The sequence below is a fragment of the Lissotriton helveticus genome, chromosome 9 (assembly GCF_964261635.1).
Source record: "Lissotriton helveticus chromosome 9, aLisHel1.1, whole genome shotgun sequence".
Taxonomy (NCBI): Eukaryota; Metazoa; Chordata; class Amphibia; order Caudata; family Salamandridae; genus Lissotriton; species Lissotriton helveticus.
In genome coordinates, this window is record NC_136070.1 from 506621414 (window position 1) to 506640355 (window position 18942).

General features: G+C 43.9%; 1 protein-coding gene across 3 annotated transcripts in view; it reads right to left on the bottom strand.

Moving 5' to 3' along the window:
- Positions 1–18942, bottom strand: part of PPM1A (protein phosphatase, Mg2+/Mn2+ dependent 1A) — a 439034-nt gene that overhangs the window by 206041 nt on the left and 214051 nt on the right. For all 3 annotated transcript variants that reach the window (XM_078660345.1, XM_078660344.1, XM_078660346.1), the window contains exon 3: positions 12986–13103. In XM_078660345.1, coding sequence (XP_078516471.1) covers positions 12986–13103 — 118 coding nt within the window. The remainder of the gene's footprint in view (positions 1–12985; positions 13104–18942) is intronic.

Sequence of the window (18942 nt, forward strand, 5' to 3'; positions counted from 1 at the left end):
AAGCAATCTTATTTATTCGGGCAACTGCAACAGAATCAAGGTGAGTATGCAGGTGTGCCATGGAAATGAGAGGGGGTAGGTCCAACACTAATGTTCAAATCACCTATTTTTTTATGTATTTGTTGAGTTTTTTATAGCGCAAACTTGACTCGAAGGTATCATAGCGCTTTACATGAGCACCAGTTACGTTACAGACAGACACATTCATTTTTGTTAGGCACGGGGAAATTAAGCGATTTGCCTAGAATCACAGAATTTGGATGTCCCTGCTGAGACTCGAAACCGGTTCCACAGCTCCAAGGTCTACCGCCCTAGCCGTTCGACCACATTCTCTCTAAAAGATAACAATCATATCAAGACGACTTTGTGACAGTTATAAAATAATGCTGTTTGTAGACCTAGCATCAAACATATGATGTCACAACAGACCTTTGATCTTAGCCCAAGATGTGAATGAGGCATTTGCAACGTCATCAAAGCTGAAACTCCTGTATTAGGGTAAAGGCTGTCTCTTTTAGGATCCTGAAAGGAGTAAGATTGTATACAATGCAGCACACAAAGCACAAGAGACTGAAAACACTGGAACCATTAATACATGAATATGAAATCATGAAGTAGAAAATGACTGTAGGATCAATACCAACGACTAATGTAAAGTCAATGGTTCAGTGTAATAATCCATAGTATGCAGTAGCCTAGTACTGATATCAGTAGTACTCATAAAATTAATCTAAAGTCATCCATAGCTCAAGACTAAAAGGAAAAACAAACTGACAATACTGTTAACATGACTTAAATCATAGACCTTTGGAGGACATAAAATGGCATATTTCAGTGGATGCTATAAGGATGATTCTGCCATTACTTTCTAGCCATCAATGTGCTGTCATAGTTTTGTAGTATTTGTACAGCACTTTCCAACCCCATGACAAGGCTGCCGAGCCCCCTATAGACAGTCAAGTAATTAGCTGCTCCATTGACAGTGGTGGCTGATAATCCTTAGTCCATTTCTCTCTCAAGAGCTATGTCAAAATGACAACTTTGCACCTGCAGATGCCACTGAATGCCATGGCTAGATTGGTATTGGATAGAGTAACAAAAATCATTGCCCTAGCTAGCCATTTAGATTTTGTAACTATATGTACCAGACATTCAAAGGAAAAACTAGCCCCCTGCACACCTTCATGATTAGATTAACTTTGTGAAAATACCAGGATTTAAAGAGCCGTACATAGGATGAAACATGTTAAGTTTGGGAGAATGGTAGGAAAATCACCATAATTTTCCTCCCTTCCAAAACATCTTAACTATTAGCAATATGTTCTCTCCTGGAATAGCTACAGAGCCTAGAGGCAATTCTGAATGCTGAATTCCAGTGATTTCAGTTTATTTAAGTCAAAGGAACCAAATGGCGGGCATGAGTTGAAAAGATCAATGAAATTGATAATGTTTGCAATCTGGTGCATATGGGAGCTGGAGGATTTTCCAGTAAGAAGGGCTTTGTGCCTTTAAAGAAGGAGCACAATTCCATTTTTCGTCCAGGTTTCACTAATAATTGACAGCGTGGAACGCTTCTTGTTGGAGGCTGAAAGAAAGGTTACAAATTCAGTGCCAACTCAGATTCTCAGTTGTTATTTTCATTCTAGGGGGTATAAGCTCCATTTGATCTAAATTGGTACAAGGATGTCTCAAATTATGATCAAGTTGGCAATTATTTATATAGGTGGGTCACATTCACTATGTTGAGGAAACAGATTTGAAGATTTTCCAATGGAAGGAAGCCTACTGAATAAACTGAGATCAATCAATCACATCAGATTTGTAGAGTGCATGGCTACCCTGCTGGGTTTTCCAAGTACTAGCAGAGCAAGGATCAGTGGTCATTAGAGAACTCAAAATAGCCAGGCCGTAATAGATTTCCAGAACAGAGTGCATGAGTTGCATGAAAGCAATTAGACTGTTCGATTACTCCATAATTTAGGGCTGAGATAAACAAAGGAACGACCTCCTTGTCTAACCCTTTTTAAATCTCAGAATAGAGACTTTTTCTCAGGGGCGTAAGGTCATGAGGCTTGCTTTGTGACAACATTGTAACATTTCAAGTCTTTTGGTTGTGCACAAACAAGGGGGTTGCAAGTCTTAATTTGCCTAACGATAGCCTCTCAGTCACCATATAATATAGATTTTCACTAGAAAGAGGAAAGAAAAATATTTCAGCGAGACCAGGAAGATGATATCATCCATCCAAACAACTTCATGTCCTTTCAAGATTGTCCATTTTTTAAAGTTTTAACTTGAATGGAGCAAAGCTCTGTAGGAATTATTTGGCAGATTCTACTTGAACATAGCGCAGCCAATTTTTTTTGTGCTATTTAGTCTAAGAGTCAAAGTTTTTACCTTCTACATTTTAGAAAGGCATTAAACCGCTAAAAACAGAATGAAGAACTAAATATCATGAAAGAGAACTTCCATAATACTCAGTCCATCACTGCCGTAAAAAAAAGTTGTATCTTCAGAGGACGAGAAGGCTTTGAGTGATAAGAAAGATGTCCTCTGGGATGGGGGCATACTCTGCCCACTGGCCCAGGACCTTTTGAGAAGGCAGATCCTCCTGTGAGTCTTCCTTATTTCAGTCATATCAGGTGAGGGGTAAGTGTATTTCTCATACCTCTTTTCCCCACAGTCATTGTGGAAAGGCCTGTCTGGGTTTTCCCCAATAGATAAACATCCAGCGTTGGTGAGTATATGCATGCCGGGTCTCTTCAGGGTCAGGCGCTCAATCTCCGTATTCTCCAAACACATCTTTCAGTAACATAATTAATTTTCTCAAAAATCCTTGGATACTTAGAAAGTTGTGACCTCTCCTCCTATTACTAATGTTGCTGTCTCTCAAGCTCTCGGTCACATGCTTTGTATCTTTGACCTGTAATTCCAGCTGCTGTCCTGTCTACACATTTTTCATTCCTTTTTTCACCTTAGTCTCTTTCTTTCCCAAACCTTTCAGGCTCTTGTCCTGAACTTTGCACCAATTGACTGTCTTTCTGCATCTATAACAGTTGAGAAGCCACTGTGACCAACATCAAGGATAGTGATGATGAAGAGGTCAGAACTTACTGCTGTGTTGGAGTCTATGTTTAGGAAGGATTTGCAGCAGTGGAGGCTCGGGCGTCACAATTTTCATTGAGAATCTCCTCGTCCCTGATGAGGCCAGAAGCTCAGCAGCTTTGACACGACGCTGGAGTCCCTGATGTGGACATGTATGGGTGCATCAGCGGCAGCACAACATCGGGTACAGGAGAAGGCGAACGGGACTCAGGAGTCCTCTGGGTAGAAGACAGGTAACATTTGGGAAAGCCCTGAGCTTGAGGGAAAATTCTGCATTGATTTCTCAGTATCACTTCCCTGGTGGTTTTGGGATCAAGAATTGCATAGGAGAGCATAGTCCCCAATGCCACTTTGGGCCATTTCTTCAATTTTTCAGATCCCTGTTCGGATTTAAAACACATAACTCTCATAGTGCTTTCTTAAAATGCTTTTGAGCAAAAGCACTTACATATTTCACATGATGGTCTGGAGAGGCAGAACATACCCCTAAAGTGGGCCATCCTCACTCTCAAGACTGTTTTAAATAAAGTCTTCATCATCTTTTTAGTTTCAATTTAACAACAAACAATTCTGAAAGAGAGAGGACTTGGTGTTAACCCCGGATTCAAACATGAAGACAAGAGCCATTTAGCTTAGATAAAGTGGTCCAAAAGTGCAAAACTCCTAATCAGCTTTCAAGTGATAGCAAGTACCATAAAAATCTGACCAAGCATTGGCAAAGCCAATAGGTCTGGTATAGGCAGTCAGCCCTTTGACTTTGCTCATGCTTGCTTTATTTTTAGTTTACCCGCAAACCTTCATTGTTGGGGAAGCCGTTTGTCCTATCAAATCGAGAGAGAAAAAAAAACACACTGACTTAAAGCAAAAATATTTTAGTCTCAAAAAAGCACATTTTGCCAAAGAAGACCCCGCACTGGAGGAACTAATTTGTGTGTGAATATGCCCTTTGTAAAAGAACAGAATGCTGTCACTCACAGTGAAGTTATCCAATCCTGCAAGTGGGATGTCCCACTGCCCCATGCTGTAATGGACGGAAGAAAAATGTGAAGGACAAAAGACAAATGGATGTAGGCGACAGGGTGAAAGCTTCTATAAGTAAATATATTGAACATATAATTTTAGTAAAGTTAAAAGGTCTTGGTTAATACAGGTTCTAAGAAAGGAGATATTTAAAGGATGGATCCCAACGCAGCAGAGGAGTGAGGGCAGAAATCAGCTCAACTAACTGGAAATGTTTCTTTGTGTAATTTTTTCTTGAAGCTCAGTGGTATTTTAATCAGAGGATTCTCTGGCTGACGTGGAGGAATATTCAATTAGCATGTGGATCGTAAAGGATCCAGCCCTAAAAGATCTATTTTCTGCACCAATTATTACGTCATCACTATTTCCCACTCATCTGTGTTCACCCCCTCATTTATTTTCCCTTCCAAATCTCCAATCAACCCTCTCCCTTTCATCTCCTCCTCACAACTTCTCCCATATGCCTCCCCCATAGGTATTTTGCCATGCTCTTGCCTTTCTTTGCATTAGTGCTCTGCTGTCTTTTTTAACGCCAGAAACTAGGGCCCCATGACAAACTCTGGCGGTCAGCAGATGTGGCTGCTTTGGTTAGAAGATATCAATTAACTAATCACTGTCATCGTGAAATGCATACAAACCATAGGACCACATTTTGTTACATTAAAGAACAAGTTACTTACCTTCAGTAACGCCTTTTCTGGCGGATGCAATATCTGCCTGTGGATTCCTCACCTTTTGAATACCCACTGCGCCAGCTTTCCGCTGGAAAATTATTTCCTAGCTCTCCCACGTCGACGAAGATGTCACATTGGACAGGCTCCGCACGCAGCACCGTATGACGTCATCGGAGCCACAAAAGGACCTCGTCGGCGTGCTGACTTCAGTTCCACCCATTTTTTCCGTGCCACCGAGGCAAACGGGCGGACCGATACATTTTCAAATATATACATAGCATATCAAATATATATACATATGCCAAATCACAAATGCATAATCAATTTTGGTAGAAGCAAGTGGACAACGGTGAGGCGGGTGGGCGCGTGAGAAATTCACAGGCAGGTATTGTATCCACCAGAAAAAGCATTACCAAAAGTAAGTAACTAGTTCTTCTGATGGATACTTCTGCCTGTGGATTCCTCACCTTTTGAAAAGACTCCCAAAGACGTACCTCTCCCGGACTAGACCAAAAAATCTTGCAAAACTGAACGAGCAAAATGGCCATACCTCTAACCTCAGAGTCCAAGTAATAATGTTTTGCGAAGGCGTGGAGGGAGGACCAAGTTGCTGATTTACAGATATCAAGAACAGGAACACCTCTAGCCAAAACAGAAGAAGTAGATTTAGCTCTGGTAGAATGAGCTCTAATACATTCAGGAGGGTCCTTCTTGGCCAGGGCGTAGCAAATCTTGATGCACAAGATAATCCACCTGGAGAGAGTCCTCTTGTGCACTGCCTTGCTTTTCATCTTTGCAATATAGCCCACGAAGAGCTGCTCGTCCAGCCTCACATCTCTAGTGTGATTAAAATAAAAGCGGACAGCCCTCTTAGGGTCCAACCGATGCAGTCTCTCTTCCTCCTTGGAAGGGTGAGGGGGAGGATAGAAGGTGGGTAAAGTAATGGATTGTCTCATATGAAAAGGGGTAACAAACCTGGGAAGGAAAGCAGCTATTGATCCTTGGAACCAACTTATCCGCATGAATGGTCAGGAAAGGAGGTTTTGAACTAAGAGCCTGAAGCTCACTTACCCCATTAGCCGAGGTAATGGCTAACAAGAAAACCGTTTTAAAAGAAAGAAGCCCCAACGGGCAAGAGTGAAGAGGCTCAAACGGAGAATCCATTAAAAAGTAAGTATGAGATTCAAATCCCACTGGGGCATAATGAAAGGTGTGGGAGGAAACTTATTTGTAAGGCCTTTAATGAACCTCATGACAATGGGGGACTTAAATATAGATGGCTGGTCTGGCAAACATAAAAAGGCAGACAAAGTTGATAAATAGCCCTTAACAGTGGCTACAGCACAACCTTGCGGTGCTAAAGAAAGTGAAAACTCCAAAATATTAAACATGCGGGCCTTCAAAGGGTCAATGTCTCTCTCTCCACACCATATAACAAATCTGGACCATCTGGAAGAGTAAACAGACTTAGTGGAATGTCGCCTGGATGATAAAATAACGTACACTATCTCTGGCAGGAGAGTGAAAGAACTCAGGTTGCCCTGTTCAATCTACAGGCATGAAGGTGCAGGCTCTGGAGGTGGGGTGTAGAACCTGCCCATGCGACTGCGAGAGGAGGTCTGCCCTGAGAGGGAGACGGAGAGGAGGGTGCGACGAGAGGTAAAGAAGGTCTGTGAACCACACCCTTCTTGGCCAATCCAGGGCGCTCAATATAACTTGGGCCCAGTCTTGGCGAATCTTCCTCAGAACCTGAGGAATCAAGGGTATGGGAGGAAAAGCATAAAGGAGTTGTGAGCTCCAATCTATCTGAAACGTGCACCCCAGCGCCCCCTGCATCGGATACTGGAGACTGCAGAACAACAGGCAGTGCGCGTTCTCGTGAGTGGCAAACAAGTCCAATCGAGGAGATCCCCACATTTGAAAGATGCGATGGACCATCTCCGGACGAAGTCGCCACTAGTGATCAGCCGAATAACGCTGGCTGAGACTGTCCGCACGAACATTGAGCACACCGGCCAGATGATTTGCAAACACACAAATCTGTTGGCCCTGAGTCCAGGACCAGAGTTGCAGAGCCTCTCGGTAGAGACAATACGACCCTACACCTCCCTGCTTGTTGATGTACCACATCGCTGTAGTGTTGTCCGTCAGGATCTGAACCGACTGACCGTGAAGTGCCAAACGTATTGCCCGCAATTCCAACAGGTTGATGTGAAGCAACCTTTCCTCTGAAGACCAGAGACCTTTGACCTCCAGATCCTCCAGATGAGCACCCCCACCCTAGAGTGGAGGCATCCGTGATCACTGTGGCCACCGGCGGAGGGGACTGAAAGGGCTTTCCTTGCGACAGGTTGCCCTGCACACTCCACCAAGTCTGCTCCGCTGCAGCTTCTCTGGAGATTCTGATATTCTCCCCGAGATCTCCATTGTGCTGAAACCACTGCCTGCGGAGGCACCACTGGAGTGCCCTGATGTGCCACCTTGCGTGGTTGACCAACAGAATGCAGGAATCGAACAGACTGAGCAGGCGAAGAACCTTCAGGACTGGAACGTCCGCTCCATCGTGAAATAAAGGAATCTTCTCCTGTATGTCGAGAATCCTCTGCGGAGGCGGGTATGCTCGATACACAGAAGTGTCCAGTATTGCCCCTATGAACAGGCTGCGATGAGAAGGCACCAGGTGAGATTTGGGAACATTTATCGCAAAACCCAATTTGAACAACAGATGAGTTGTCACTTGCAAGTGGCGCAAAACCAACTCCGGAGACTCTGCTTTCAAAAGCCAGTCATCCAGGTAGGGGAAAACCCTGACCTTCTGAGATAAGCCACAACCAACGCCATCACCTTTTTAAAGACTCAAGGGGCGGAAGTAAGACCGTGCGGAAGAACCGCAAACTGGTAGTGTTGCGATCCCCACCGTGAACCGGAGATACGTCCGATGCAACCTTAGGATGGGAAGATGAAAATACACATCCTGCAGATCGACGGACACCATCTAGTCTTCCTGTTGCAGCGCAAGAAGAACCTGAGCCAAGGTCAACATTTTGACCTTCTCCTGCCTGAGGTAAAGGTTCAAAATCATGAGGTCCAAGATTGGTCTCAATCGACCGTCCTTTCTGGAAGTCAGGAAATACCGGGAGTAGCAACCCTGACCCCTTTCCTGCTCCAGAACCACCTCTATCGCACCCTTTTGAAGTAATGTAAGAAACTCCTGCTGTAAAAGCAGTAAGTGGTCCTCTGAACAGCCACCCTGGCGAGGAGGGTAAGGAGGAAACTCCAAAAAGGGGAGGGCGTACCCATTCTCTACAAGATTTAAGACCCAACGATCGGAAGTGATCAGTCTCCAATCTTGTAAAAAGTGGGACACCCGACCTCCAACCAGACCAACATGTTCTAAGAGGGGGGATTTAGAACCACTTTCCTGTTGTACCAACGGTGGCGGGAGGGGAGGAGGAGGATTGTTGTTGATTTGCACCCCTGAGGCCTCTTATTCTTCCCTCTGTAGGATTTGTACAAGGGATTTTGTTGTTGCTGGCCCTGTTGAGATTGCTGGCAGCCACGAAAGGAAGCAGATCTCCCTAAAACCACAATACCGTTTGTGACCATATCCTCTGGACTGCACCTGGAGGCCTAGAGATCTAGCAGTGGCCCTGCTGTCTTTAAAACATTCTAAGGCTGAGACCGCCTTTGAACCAAATAGCTTTGACCCATCAAAGGGCAAATCCAGCAAAGTCGCCTGAACATCAGCTGAGAAACCAGATGATCTAAGCCATGCTTGTCTCCTTGCAGCCACATAAGACCCCATCACACGAACCAAAGAGTCTGTAGTGTCCATGCCTGATTGAATCACCTGACGTGCCGCAGCCTGCAAATCCGTAAGGACTTCCAAGAAATTGGCACGATCTTCTTCAGGCATTTTCGGGGCCGATTGTACAACTGAGTCCATCAAAGCATGGATATATCGTCCAAGAAGGCAAGTTGCATTAGTGGACTTAAGAGCCATACTAGCAGAAGAAAACACTTTCTTTGCCGCTTGCTCCATCCTCTTAGAATCCCTATCACCCAGAATAGTAGGGAAGGAACCAGAAGACTGCTTCGAACAAGAAGCTTGGACAACCAAACTTTCCGGCGTTGGATGTGATGACAAAAAAGCTGGATCACCAGGGACAGGCCTGTACCTTCTTGAAATGGAACGAGACACAGCCAGAGCAGATAAAGGTTTCTGCCACACCTCCAGGATTAGTTCAGTTAAAGCATTCGTAAAAGGAAGAAAGAGCTCAGAAATTGATGAAAATGTGTTTAAAACTTCTGTAAGAATGTTGGACTTTATCTCCTCGGAAGGAAGCTTAAGACCTAATAAATCAGCTGCCTTCCTTATAACCACATGGTATGGAGCAATGTCCTGTACAATACCTCCACTTGCAGATGGAAGATTATATTCAGGAGAAGTATCGAGGCCACTAGCTTCATGAAGGCCTTCAAACTCTTCCACAAAGTCCACATTTTCCCCTTCCTCCTGATTCTGTGAATATTCCTCAACTTCGAGGAGCCTCTGCGCCTCTCTCCTGGAGCGTGGGTTAGGTAACTGCGTTGGTGGAGCCACACGCGGCAACGGTGACTACATCAATGGCGTAGACCACGGGGACCGAAGGCGCACCAGATGGAGTCGAGGCTCTGGCAAACATCGCATTAAAGAAATGCGAAGAATCAGACCCAGGAAAAGGAAAATATGGATCCATGCCTTCCTGAAGATGAGTAACCTGAGGTGAGCCTGCGGAGCCGGGTACGGCGCCCACACAGGTAAAGTGACACAGACTGGAGAGGACTCACCAGGCGCCGGTAACCTCGCTGGAGCCGGTAAATCTTCATGTTGCGAAGAAGCATTCAAAGCCGGCGACGCCGCAGCCGGAGATGGTACTGGCGTCGCTTGAGGAGTAGGAGATAAAGAGATGAAGTCCTTTCTTCGAGGTCGCTCTCCCGGAGTCGGCGACCTCGACCTCAAAGCCCTGGCCTTCGAAGAACGATGTTGAGAGCCATGTCTTCTCTTGGATTTCTTATGCTTCTTCGACCTCGAAGTGTGAGAAGATGAAGACTTCGCCATCTTCCTACCTCTCTTCTCCTTTCTGGCTTTGGCCTTAAACAACTTGGCTGTAGCTTCGGCATTCCTCGACTTCGTTGTCCGAAGATAGGCAACAAAGGCAGTCATCGTACAGGTTCGTGATAGATATATGCCCGCCACACTCTCTGCAGGGTTTAAATCCCATCTTCCTAGAAGTAGCCATTAGGAACAATCAAGAAATACAAAGTTTTCTTTAGAAGAAAATGGAAAGCCCCTAGAAAAACCATTAAAAGTCAACGGCGCGGAAGAACGGGAACTGACGTCCGCACGCCGATGAGGTCTTTTTGTGGCTCCGATGACGTCATGTGGTGCCGCGAGCTGAGCCTGTCCAATGTGACGTCCTCATCGACGTGGGAGAGCTAGGAAAGCATTTTCCAGCGGAAAGCTTGCGCAGGGCTTATTCAAAAGGTGAGGAATCCACAGGCAGAAGTATCCATCAGAAACAAAATGACGCTGCTATAAAACAAATACAGAAATAATAATGCCAAGGTCAGCAAGTTTACTTGTCGTTTCTGAAAAGGAAAACTACTAGAGTTACTTTAGCAATAAAGGATTACAGAATACCAGAGTCTGAAGGTACCAAAGTATGTATTGTAATATTTAAAAATGGAATCAAAACAGGCTAGAGGAAACAAAAACATTCAAGCTGGTAGTTTAAGAGACAATGGCACAGAGAGAGCTCATGTTTCTTCTGGAATGGAACTGAAGATGGTTGAAATCAACCCTACAGGTTAAAAAAACAGTTACTCTTTTGTGGAATATTATGACCAGAGTAATATACTCGGAAGAACACGCTGAACATTTTCTTATAGCTACAATTAATCCAAAAACGTCTATTTAAGGTTGCTAGTGCAATGCAGACAATTGCCACAACATTAGGATATTCAAGCAAAATCAATAATGTGAGGTACTTCAGTTGCTACTGCTAGAGGCAAAACAAAAGCCTCAAGAATAGGAAAATAAACTCAAGCGCTGAGAATATACCTTAAGAAATTATAAAAAATGCAGTACGGGGAAAGAGCTAACCATAAGTCGTCCATCAGTTCAGATTATCACATTAAACAACGGCCTTCCATCTCAGAAATATGACATTTAGAGAAAAAACCTCTTTTCCAAGGAAAATAAGCATTAGAAATGAAATAGGTCTCGCATTTTTTGAGTTATTAGCCCAACAGCTACCAGACAGAAATTGCCACTTTGCAGGTGCCAAACCGAGCATTGCTCAGTGAAACGGCCTGGAAGCCTAAAACGATGTTGATAGCCTACAAAATAAAAAGGCAGATCAGGATGACCAGGAGAAACCACAGACTTAATGGGGTGGCCAACGCAAGTAAACAAGGAGTGAAATCGCCTGGGCGTGACCCAAGCACGCAAAGGCGGGAGATTCAGCCCCAATGCACCAACAAAACCATGTATTTCTAAATGGCACAACATCGAACAAATGGCAATTCATGGGCATGCCAAAAGCCGACAGAGGAGATAACGGGTCATGCAGACAGCGCATGCATGCTGCCTAGGCTCGACCTAAAAAAGGAGCTGGGAGTTGGAAGCTTTTTAGTCATAAGAACAGATTAAATGAATGTCTGGTTCATTTCTAAGTGTTACCAGAACTAAATCACAAGAAAGTGCGACAGAAATCAACTTAAAAGAGAACACAAGTGTGATATTAAAAAATATTTCATAAAATTACATGTTAAACGGTAGAGAGAAACTTTGTACAGAACACTGAATTGGCGTTGAAATACATTTGTATAAAATAATGTAATATTGTTCTCCCATAATACTTTACTAGGTAGATCAAGACTACAAAACGTTTGCCCGTTTTATTTAGACGAAAGAACAAGCCATGTCCTACTTCCTTAAATTGGCCAAACCATTTTTTTCTTTAAAATTATCCATGGACCTGGCAGCATACATTTTCGCTTTTCAAATATGGCTGCTACTTCTTTCCAGGAAAATGTGTTAAAAAAACTTTTAAATAAAAAAAACACACACCCCAGATAAATCTTGAAGACTTGTTAAAACATTTACTGATCCTGCAAAGTGGAGTTCTTTACAAAACATCATGGACATAACAGGTTTTGATCTTTTATTTGGAAATAAGTCGTTTTTGTTTTGGCCTGCAACTATAAAGTTTCTAATACTTTTTAAAATGTTGGTTTTAAAATTGCACATTTTTGTTAAACACTGAAATTTATCAGCTACACCTCTAAAATGGTACCGTCTATTTAGACACACGCGCGCACACATACGCAACAAGGTATTTACTACTTCAGCTCCAACAAAGAGTATGTTACATGACTGAGATCACTCAGTCAAATATTTGTACTTCTTACTTTAAATGTAAAGCTTAAACAAATATCCTAGATCAGGACAATTTTCCAAAAAAGGTCATTTTATTTCAAGAAGTTGGAGAAACAACTTGTGGGAAAAGCTCAATCTAAAAAGGAGTACAATTTTACTTGCACATACACTTAATGCAAGACAACCTTTTCTCTTTAAAATCTTCTATACTAATAACAGGTGGTGCAAACTGATAAATGCCACTTAGCCCAAATCATGTGGCTCTGCAGTGCCACAGAAGAGATGTTAATAAATGTGGTTGTGTTTTTTAATTAGTAAAGGAAAATAAGTTAGGGTACTTACCACTTATGTTCAGAGTGAGACCTTTCCAAACACACACTGCTTTAAAAGAATAACTGACCAGGCCTCAATTCAAACACTATTACATTGATGGCTTCAAACTATTTCTGTAATTCAGTGACCTAAGTAATATTGGTTTTATATAATGATCAAAGTTTGGACAGGCTAATCTATCTCTGTTCTCAAATTAAAAGTCTGACAAAACGAATAAGCTTCTCTCTTGCTTTTTGTGTTGTTTTTATTTGATAATTTCTATTTTAAACATATTTGGTATTAATTACAATTGCTGCACTAAGTTTATGGTTGTAGTTTGCAAAAGTATGCAGGGCATGACATTTTCATACGTTTAAGCTACTTAAAAGTAACAGCAGCATGCAAAAACTTTTTTCTTATAAAGTTGCTTATTTTGGTATAAATGATCCACCTTCTACGCGGCTTTCCAGGTACTTGTCCAATTCAGTCTCTCTCTTCACGGCATCAGGCAATACTTTCGGAGCACTCGGAAAACATATCAGTATGACGCTCATGTTGTCTCTGCTACCCTGTGAAAGAACACATTGTTTTAAAGACCATAAAACTAGTTGGTTTCTTTAACAAATTAAACTGGCTGCTATTCAACACAATTAAACAATGTACGTACCACAGAGCATCCCCCCACCGGAAAGAATGTGAATATAAAACATTCGACAAAGCTATGATTTTTGCATCCAACACAAATTTGTGTTTCTGTAAGAAAACACTGCATTGTTGAAAGGAATATATATTGGTATAGAGGAAGAGAACACATCAGAGGAGACTGACAGCTGCCCGTGCCACCCGGACTCCAGGGAACATATCTCCCTTCTAAGCTACCGTGCAGGCAGGCTCCCCTTCTGGGTCCTTCCTCTGAACCACATGGAGCAAAGCGTGCTTTTGTAACACAATAACGTGCTGAAACTTTGGAGGAGTGGGATGGTGCTCCCATATCCATGCAGTGTAGCGGAATTGAGTGAAATAACAGTGGATCCACCTTTCCCTCTTAAAAAGATTTTCAGTGTACTTATTGTACCTACAGACTAACAACTGGTTGCAGTTTCCCGCAAGGCATGGGCAGCAACCATGCCTTGCTTGTACTGCACTCAGGATATGTATTTCTGCTCTGAAATGTCTTCTTTTTCTACATGACCCCAGTATCCGTAAGGCCTAGGCTGTGTTCTGCCGCTACTAGGCACTGTCAAATAGTAGCCAGGCATATAGAACCCATATATGCCCTAAAGTCAAGTGCTGGGGGGGCTGTCTAACAACATGACTGCATCACAACGTATGCATGGCCTTACTCCAGTGCAGGTGCGCCACATTACTGGTGCTTTTTACCTTTGATAGGCGTGTGCTTAACTCCTTTTCTTGCTCTACAGAACGCCAAACCAGGAGGCCCTGCTTGCACTGTCATGGTCTTCTCTCACCAATCATTCTTTTCAATTTCATGAGCCTTTCATTTTAATCCTTAAACAAAGTACCAAAAGCATTTTGCAGGACCTGACCAGTAACACTAGTGTGTGTCCTGTTAGGGAACAACCATCAAGAGTACACGTTGGGTCTCTGTGACATTATCAACACAATCTTCCAAAAACATCTGGTATGTATGCTGACAACTGAAGACTTTATACCCCATGTGATCTACTTTATTTTCAAAGGCAGTAGTGGGGTAAATACAGCTGCTACCCCTTCACGTGGAGAGTAAAATGCAGCACAAGCATATGTAAAAGAACAGCTAGAACAAACATTTCCCACATGTAACAGTTGACTTGCTCTGCCTGAATTTAGTGAGGATTCAACCCACATAGGAGCTGCAGTCTCCAATACTTTTGCTGTAATTAGGTATGAAACAACGGGGAGTAATGACTGAAAAGTAAAACGTTACTTTCCTTGCAACTATTGCTTTGTAGTTTATAGTGTTAGGCACAGATGTCTGCAAGTAGTTTTTCTTTGAAGACATTTTCGATCTCGCGCGATCTCAGGATTCCTCCCTGAAGTCCACACTATACCTGGGCAAACAACCCAAGAGTGAGTGTAACAAGCGTAGGAAGCAAGCAGGATAGTAACTGTGTATCAGTGCACTGTGAATGAGCACACAAGTTGAGGGAAAAAAGTCTGAAGCATGAGCTCAGGTCCAGGAAGCCAAGAGGGCACATGTGAGTATACAAGCACTGCAAGCTACAATCCAACATTTACAAGATAGGGAACATTTTCCAATTGTAGCATGCCCAGCTGTAAAGCACATACTCTGGACAAGTTATACTGCAGTGTACTCACCCTAAGGCAGAAGCAAGCTATCAGATGAGGCAGATGTTTTTTTTTTTAAGTTCTAAGTGTAGCTTGCCCAACTAGAGCCTCTTGCCGGTCCTGAATGTCCACACAATGTCTAACAAAGGTAGGTGAGTGGTGTTGACCAAGTAGCAGCTTTACATCTATCTGCTAATGATATGTTACCTAAAAAGGTCATTGTAGCTCCTTTCTTTCAGAAGCATGTTGTCTCTGCACAGAATGCAGAGAGCGTTTTGCTCAACATAACATAGCTGAATGCATTTAACTATCCATCTGGCAAGGCTCGACTTAGAAATGAGAATTTCCAAGTGGGGATTTGCAACTGCAACAAAGTAGCTTTTTTCTTTCAAATGGATTTTGTTCTTTAATGTTGTTATGTTATGTAATATACTCTTATAAAGCGCACAGCTACTCTGAGGAGTGTCCCGGAGCGAGTCCAAGAGGAGTCACCAAACTGTCACTAGGGGAATAGATACATTTAAAAAAAATTCTTGAAGGCTAACGGGTCTTGGGTATTGTGCAATGGAAACGGAAGGGTATTCCAAGCCTCTGCAGCTTTGACGACTAGGGAGCAGCCACCCATCTTGTGGCCAATGAAGCGGGGCACTTTAGCTAAGAGAAGAGCTGATGAGCGTAGTTGTTTCAGCGGGACATAGAAAACCGCTTCTGCAAATAGGCAGGACCATGACCATGGAGGGCTAGATGGGCTATAACCAGGGATTTGAATTTGACCCGATCAGCCACAGGAAGCCAGTGGAGTGAGCGAAAATATTTGCACATGCTACTCCTCTTGGGAATTCCTAGAAGAAGCCTGGCGGCCGCATTCTGGATGACCTGGAGCCTGTTCAAAGAATATCCTGGGATGCCCACATACAAAGCGTTGGCGTAGTCCAATCAGGAAAGGATCAAGGCACTGATGACCGTCTCTTTAGCAGGCCTAGGGAGGAGAGGAAGAAAACTCCTCAATGTTTTAAGGAGGCGAAAACAGCTGCCTGAGAGCTTCTTTACCTGGGTGGAAAAGGAAAGTTTATCCTCAAACCACACTCCCAGGTTCTTTGCGGATTTTCCATTGGATGTTGGTTAGACATGAAGGCTCTATTAAACCCTAACGTATGCAATACTCTTTCTGCCTTTTTCGCTTGGGGTGGAAAGCAGATTGGCAACCTAGAGAAAAGGGAAACCATATTTGACATCAAAAACAGGAGTCTATCCTCAGTACAACTATTTGTAGGAAACTGGATGAAAGATTCCTCCGTTGGTAATCCTCCAACCCTCCACAAGGAATGCTACCTTTCATTAAAGGTATTGCATACACCAGGAGTGTAGCGGCTCAAAAGGAGGCCAGTGAGTCTAGTGATTACAAAATTAAGGACCCATTGAAGAAACAGTGATGTTCTTGGAATCAGTTTAAAGTCCGTTCAAGAATGCTTTCATAACTGGAATCTTAAACAGAGTTATGTGTTTACTGTTTTGCATTTCTGCAGTTAAAAGTAGACAAACAGATCTGTATGTCCTCGGAGGTGGAACAAATAACACATGAGGACTTGCCCCAATGCCTTTAAGTGCTTCTTTTTACCTGTATCAATGAAAAAAGTGTTTCCGCTAATCCGCATACATACATCGTGTTGTAGGTTTACATGCCTCATGCGGGATTAGCATTCACTCTTCTGGCAGTTTAGTAGGTAAACTCGAAGACCTTTTGATGCCAAATTACTAGGTTAATCTTTTTGAGATTTGGGTTTCTCAGATTGTCTTGGTGTAAAGTTAAAGATCTGCCTGATGAGCAGCTTCTTGTGCAGGTGGACCAGACATTTACTGAAGCTCTGATAACCAGAGGTGTTCTGCCTATGTTGGTGTTACTAGAATAAAGTCAGACGTTTGCTTGAGTTTGCTCACTGTATATGGAGGCAGAGATAGTGGAGGAAAAGCGTAAGCAAATATCTCTGACCAACTATCCATAGCATGTTGCTCTTGTACTGTTGGTACCTGGAGGCGAAGCTTAGGCATTTTTTGTTTTCTGCGGTGGCAAGCAGATCGACTGTGGGCATCCCCCATTTATGGAAGTACGGTTAAAGTACGTTGGGAACCATCTCCCACCGCTTATCAGGTCCACAACGATGCTGGCCACCCCAAGCAGATCTTAGACCAGTGGCAGATTATTTACAATAATAGCTGAGGCGAATATTCTCTAGTTTCTGAATGCAATACATGGCAATCATGGTGGCTGCCCAAAATAGAACTGTTTTCTTTCGAATGAGCGTGTAAAATGCTCTGGGTGCCAATTTGCTGGCTATCGGTCCAAGAGAGCTGATGTGGCTCCTTTCTCTGTTGTAGTTGGATATTCTGAACAGCCATATTGTGAAGGTGTGTCTCGCCTCACAAGTAGGCCAGTGAAAGGCAGTCAAGACTCCATTACTATGGAACACGTACAGGTCTATCAGGTGGAATTTCCATATTGAGGGTGAATTTAAAGTGAAAGTGAACATTGTAATTTAGGTTATCGGTGAATTGTCAAACTAAATTCTTAAGCAGTTCTGGTTTATTTATATATGGTAGAGGAAGCAGAATTCTCGGGTACTGCCTTTGGTCGATTTCTTTGTTAAAAGGCCTCAGTATATGAGCAAGCAATTTACACAATGGATGATTTTTTTATGGGTCTACGTGTAGCCAATGGTCAATTTAACCCCTTCCACGCTCATGACGAGCTGGGCTCGTCATGAAGTAGCCTCCTCGCACGCTCATGACGAGCCCAGCTCGTCATGTTGTGTGGGATTTCCGATTTCTCAGCACAGCAGGGGAATATGCTGAGCATCCATGGGGTTAAGAAAGATATTCTATTGGGCCATACTTTTTGGTCTGACACCAATTCTATGTCAGGACCGGAGGCTCCGATTATGCTATTCTTTCTTCACTTTATTCAAACAACTTCTCCACAGCAGCTAAAAAAATCAACACAACAATGTTTCCTTTTCCATGGAACATATTCAGAAGAAACAGATCAAAAGGTTCAGTTTCGTTTTAAACGGACTACAACTCCCATGAGTCCATCACATAACAGCCGATCACAGTCCCTCCTCAATGTCGGTACGTCCAAGGTCCTTCACACAGGTTGTCCCTCCTCTTTCTTCGCTGCTCCGCAGCAGCAGATAAGTCACCCTTTTTTAGTTCTGTTTGCTATGGGCTGTATTTATCTATTTATGGTTACTGAGTGCTTCACGATTGTTTATGCGGGATTTGGCGGGCCGTGGCCCCGCCTTGTGGGGAATTCCGTTTGCTTTGATGGTCTTTTTCTTTTTGTCTGGGCAGATTCCCCGGCCACGGGAGCTCCGCTCCTTGCGCGGCCCTTCCCTGTGAGTGTGGTCTCCTTGGTGGCCGCTAGGGGGAGCTCACGGGACTCGTTGGTCTCCGTGACGCGTCTCCTCAGAACAAGAGAGAACAGCAGTACATCCCTTTGGATGACTAGTTTTTTCAGGCTGTTGATGAGTCCATATTTAGATGCGTAAATAATGTGGTGGCGCCCATGGAGGAGCGTCTTACGAACCGCATCATTGCCGAATGTGCCAAGTTGGCCCAGGGCCGCTTGGATTCCTCTAGTCCTGCCCCTGCCTTACCCCAGGGGGAGTTTCCCCCGTTACCTAAGAAGGGACGCGTGGAGGAGGGCTTGGGGGGGTCCCAGGGGGTGGATTTGGACGCTTTCAACCGCCTCCGGAAGGCCTTTGCCGCTAAGCCGTCCAGTCTGCCCCTGGAGCCTTCTCCCACCCCGACTCCCGCAGAGTCCGTTGGGCCAGCCTCGCCATCAATGGATGGGAGCTCCCAGGGGACTTGGACGATGAGGATGGGTCTTTGCGGTCTTGGCCACCGTCCAGTTCGGCGGCAGACTTGCCCCAGGACTCCTCAGGCATGCTTAACCCGATGACAGAGTTCATCCGAGGTCGGCTGCTTGGGCGCCTGGGGACAAGGTGGCCAAGTTCGTGGCGGGTCGCCTCTGCAAGCCCTTGGAAAAGGAAGCAAGGGGCTACTTGCGGGCTGAGTGTCCTCAACCCCCCCTGGAAGGGAAGGTTGCCTGTACACCGGAGC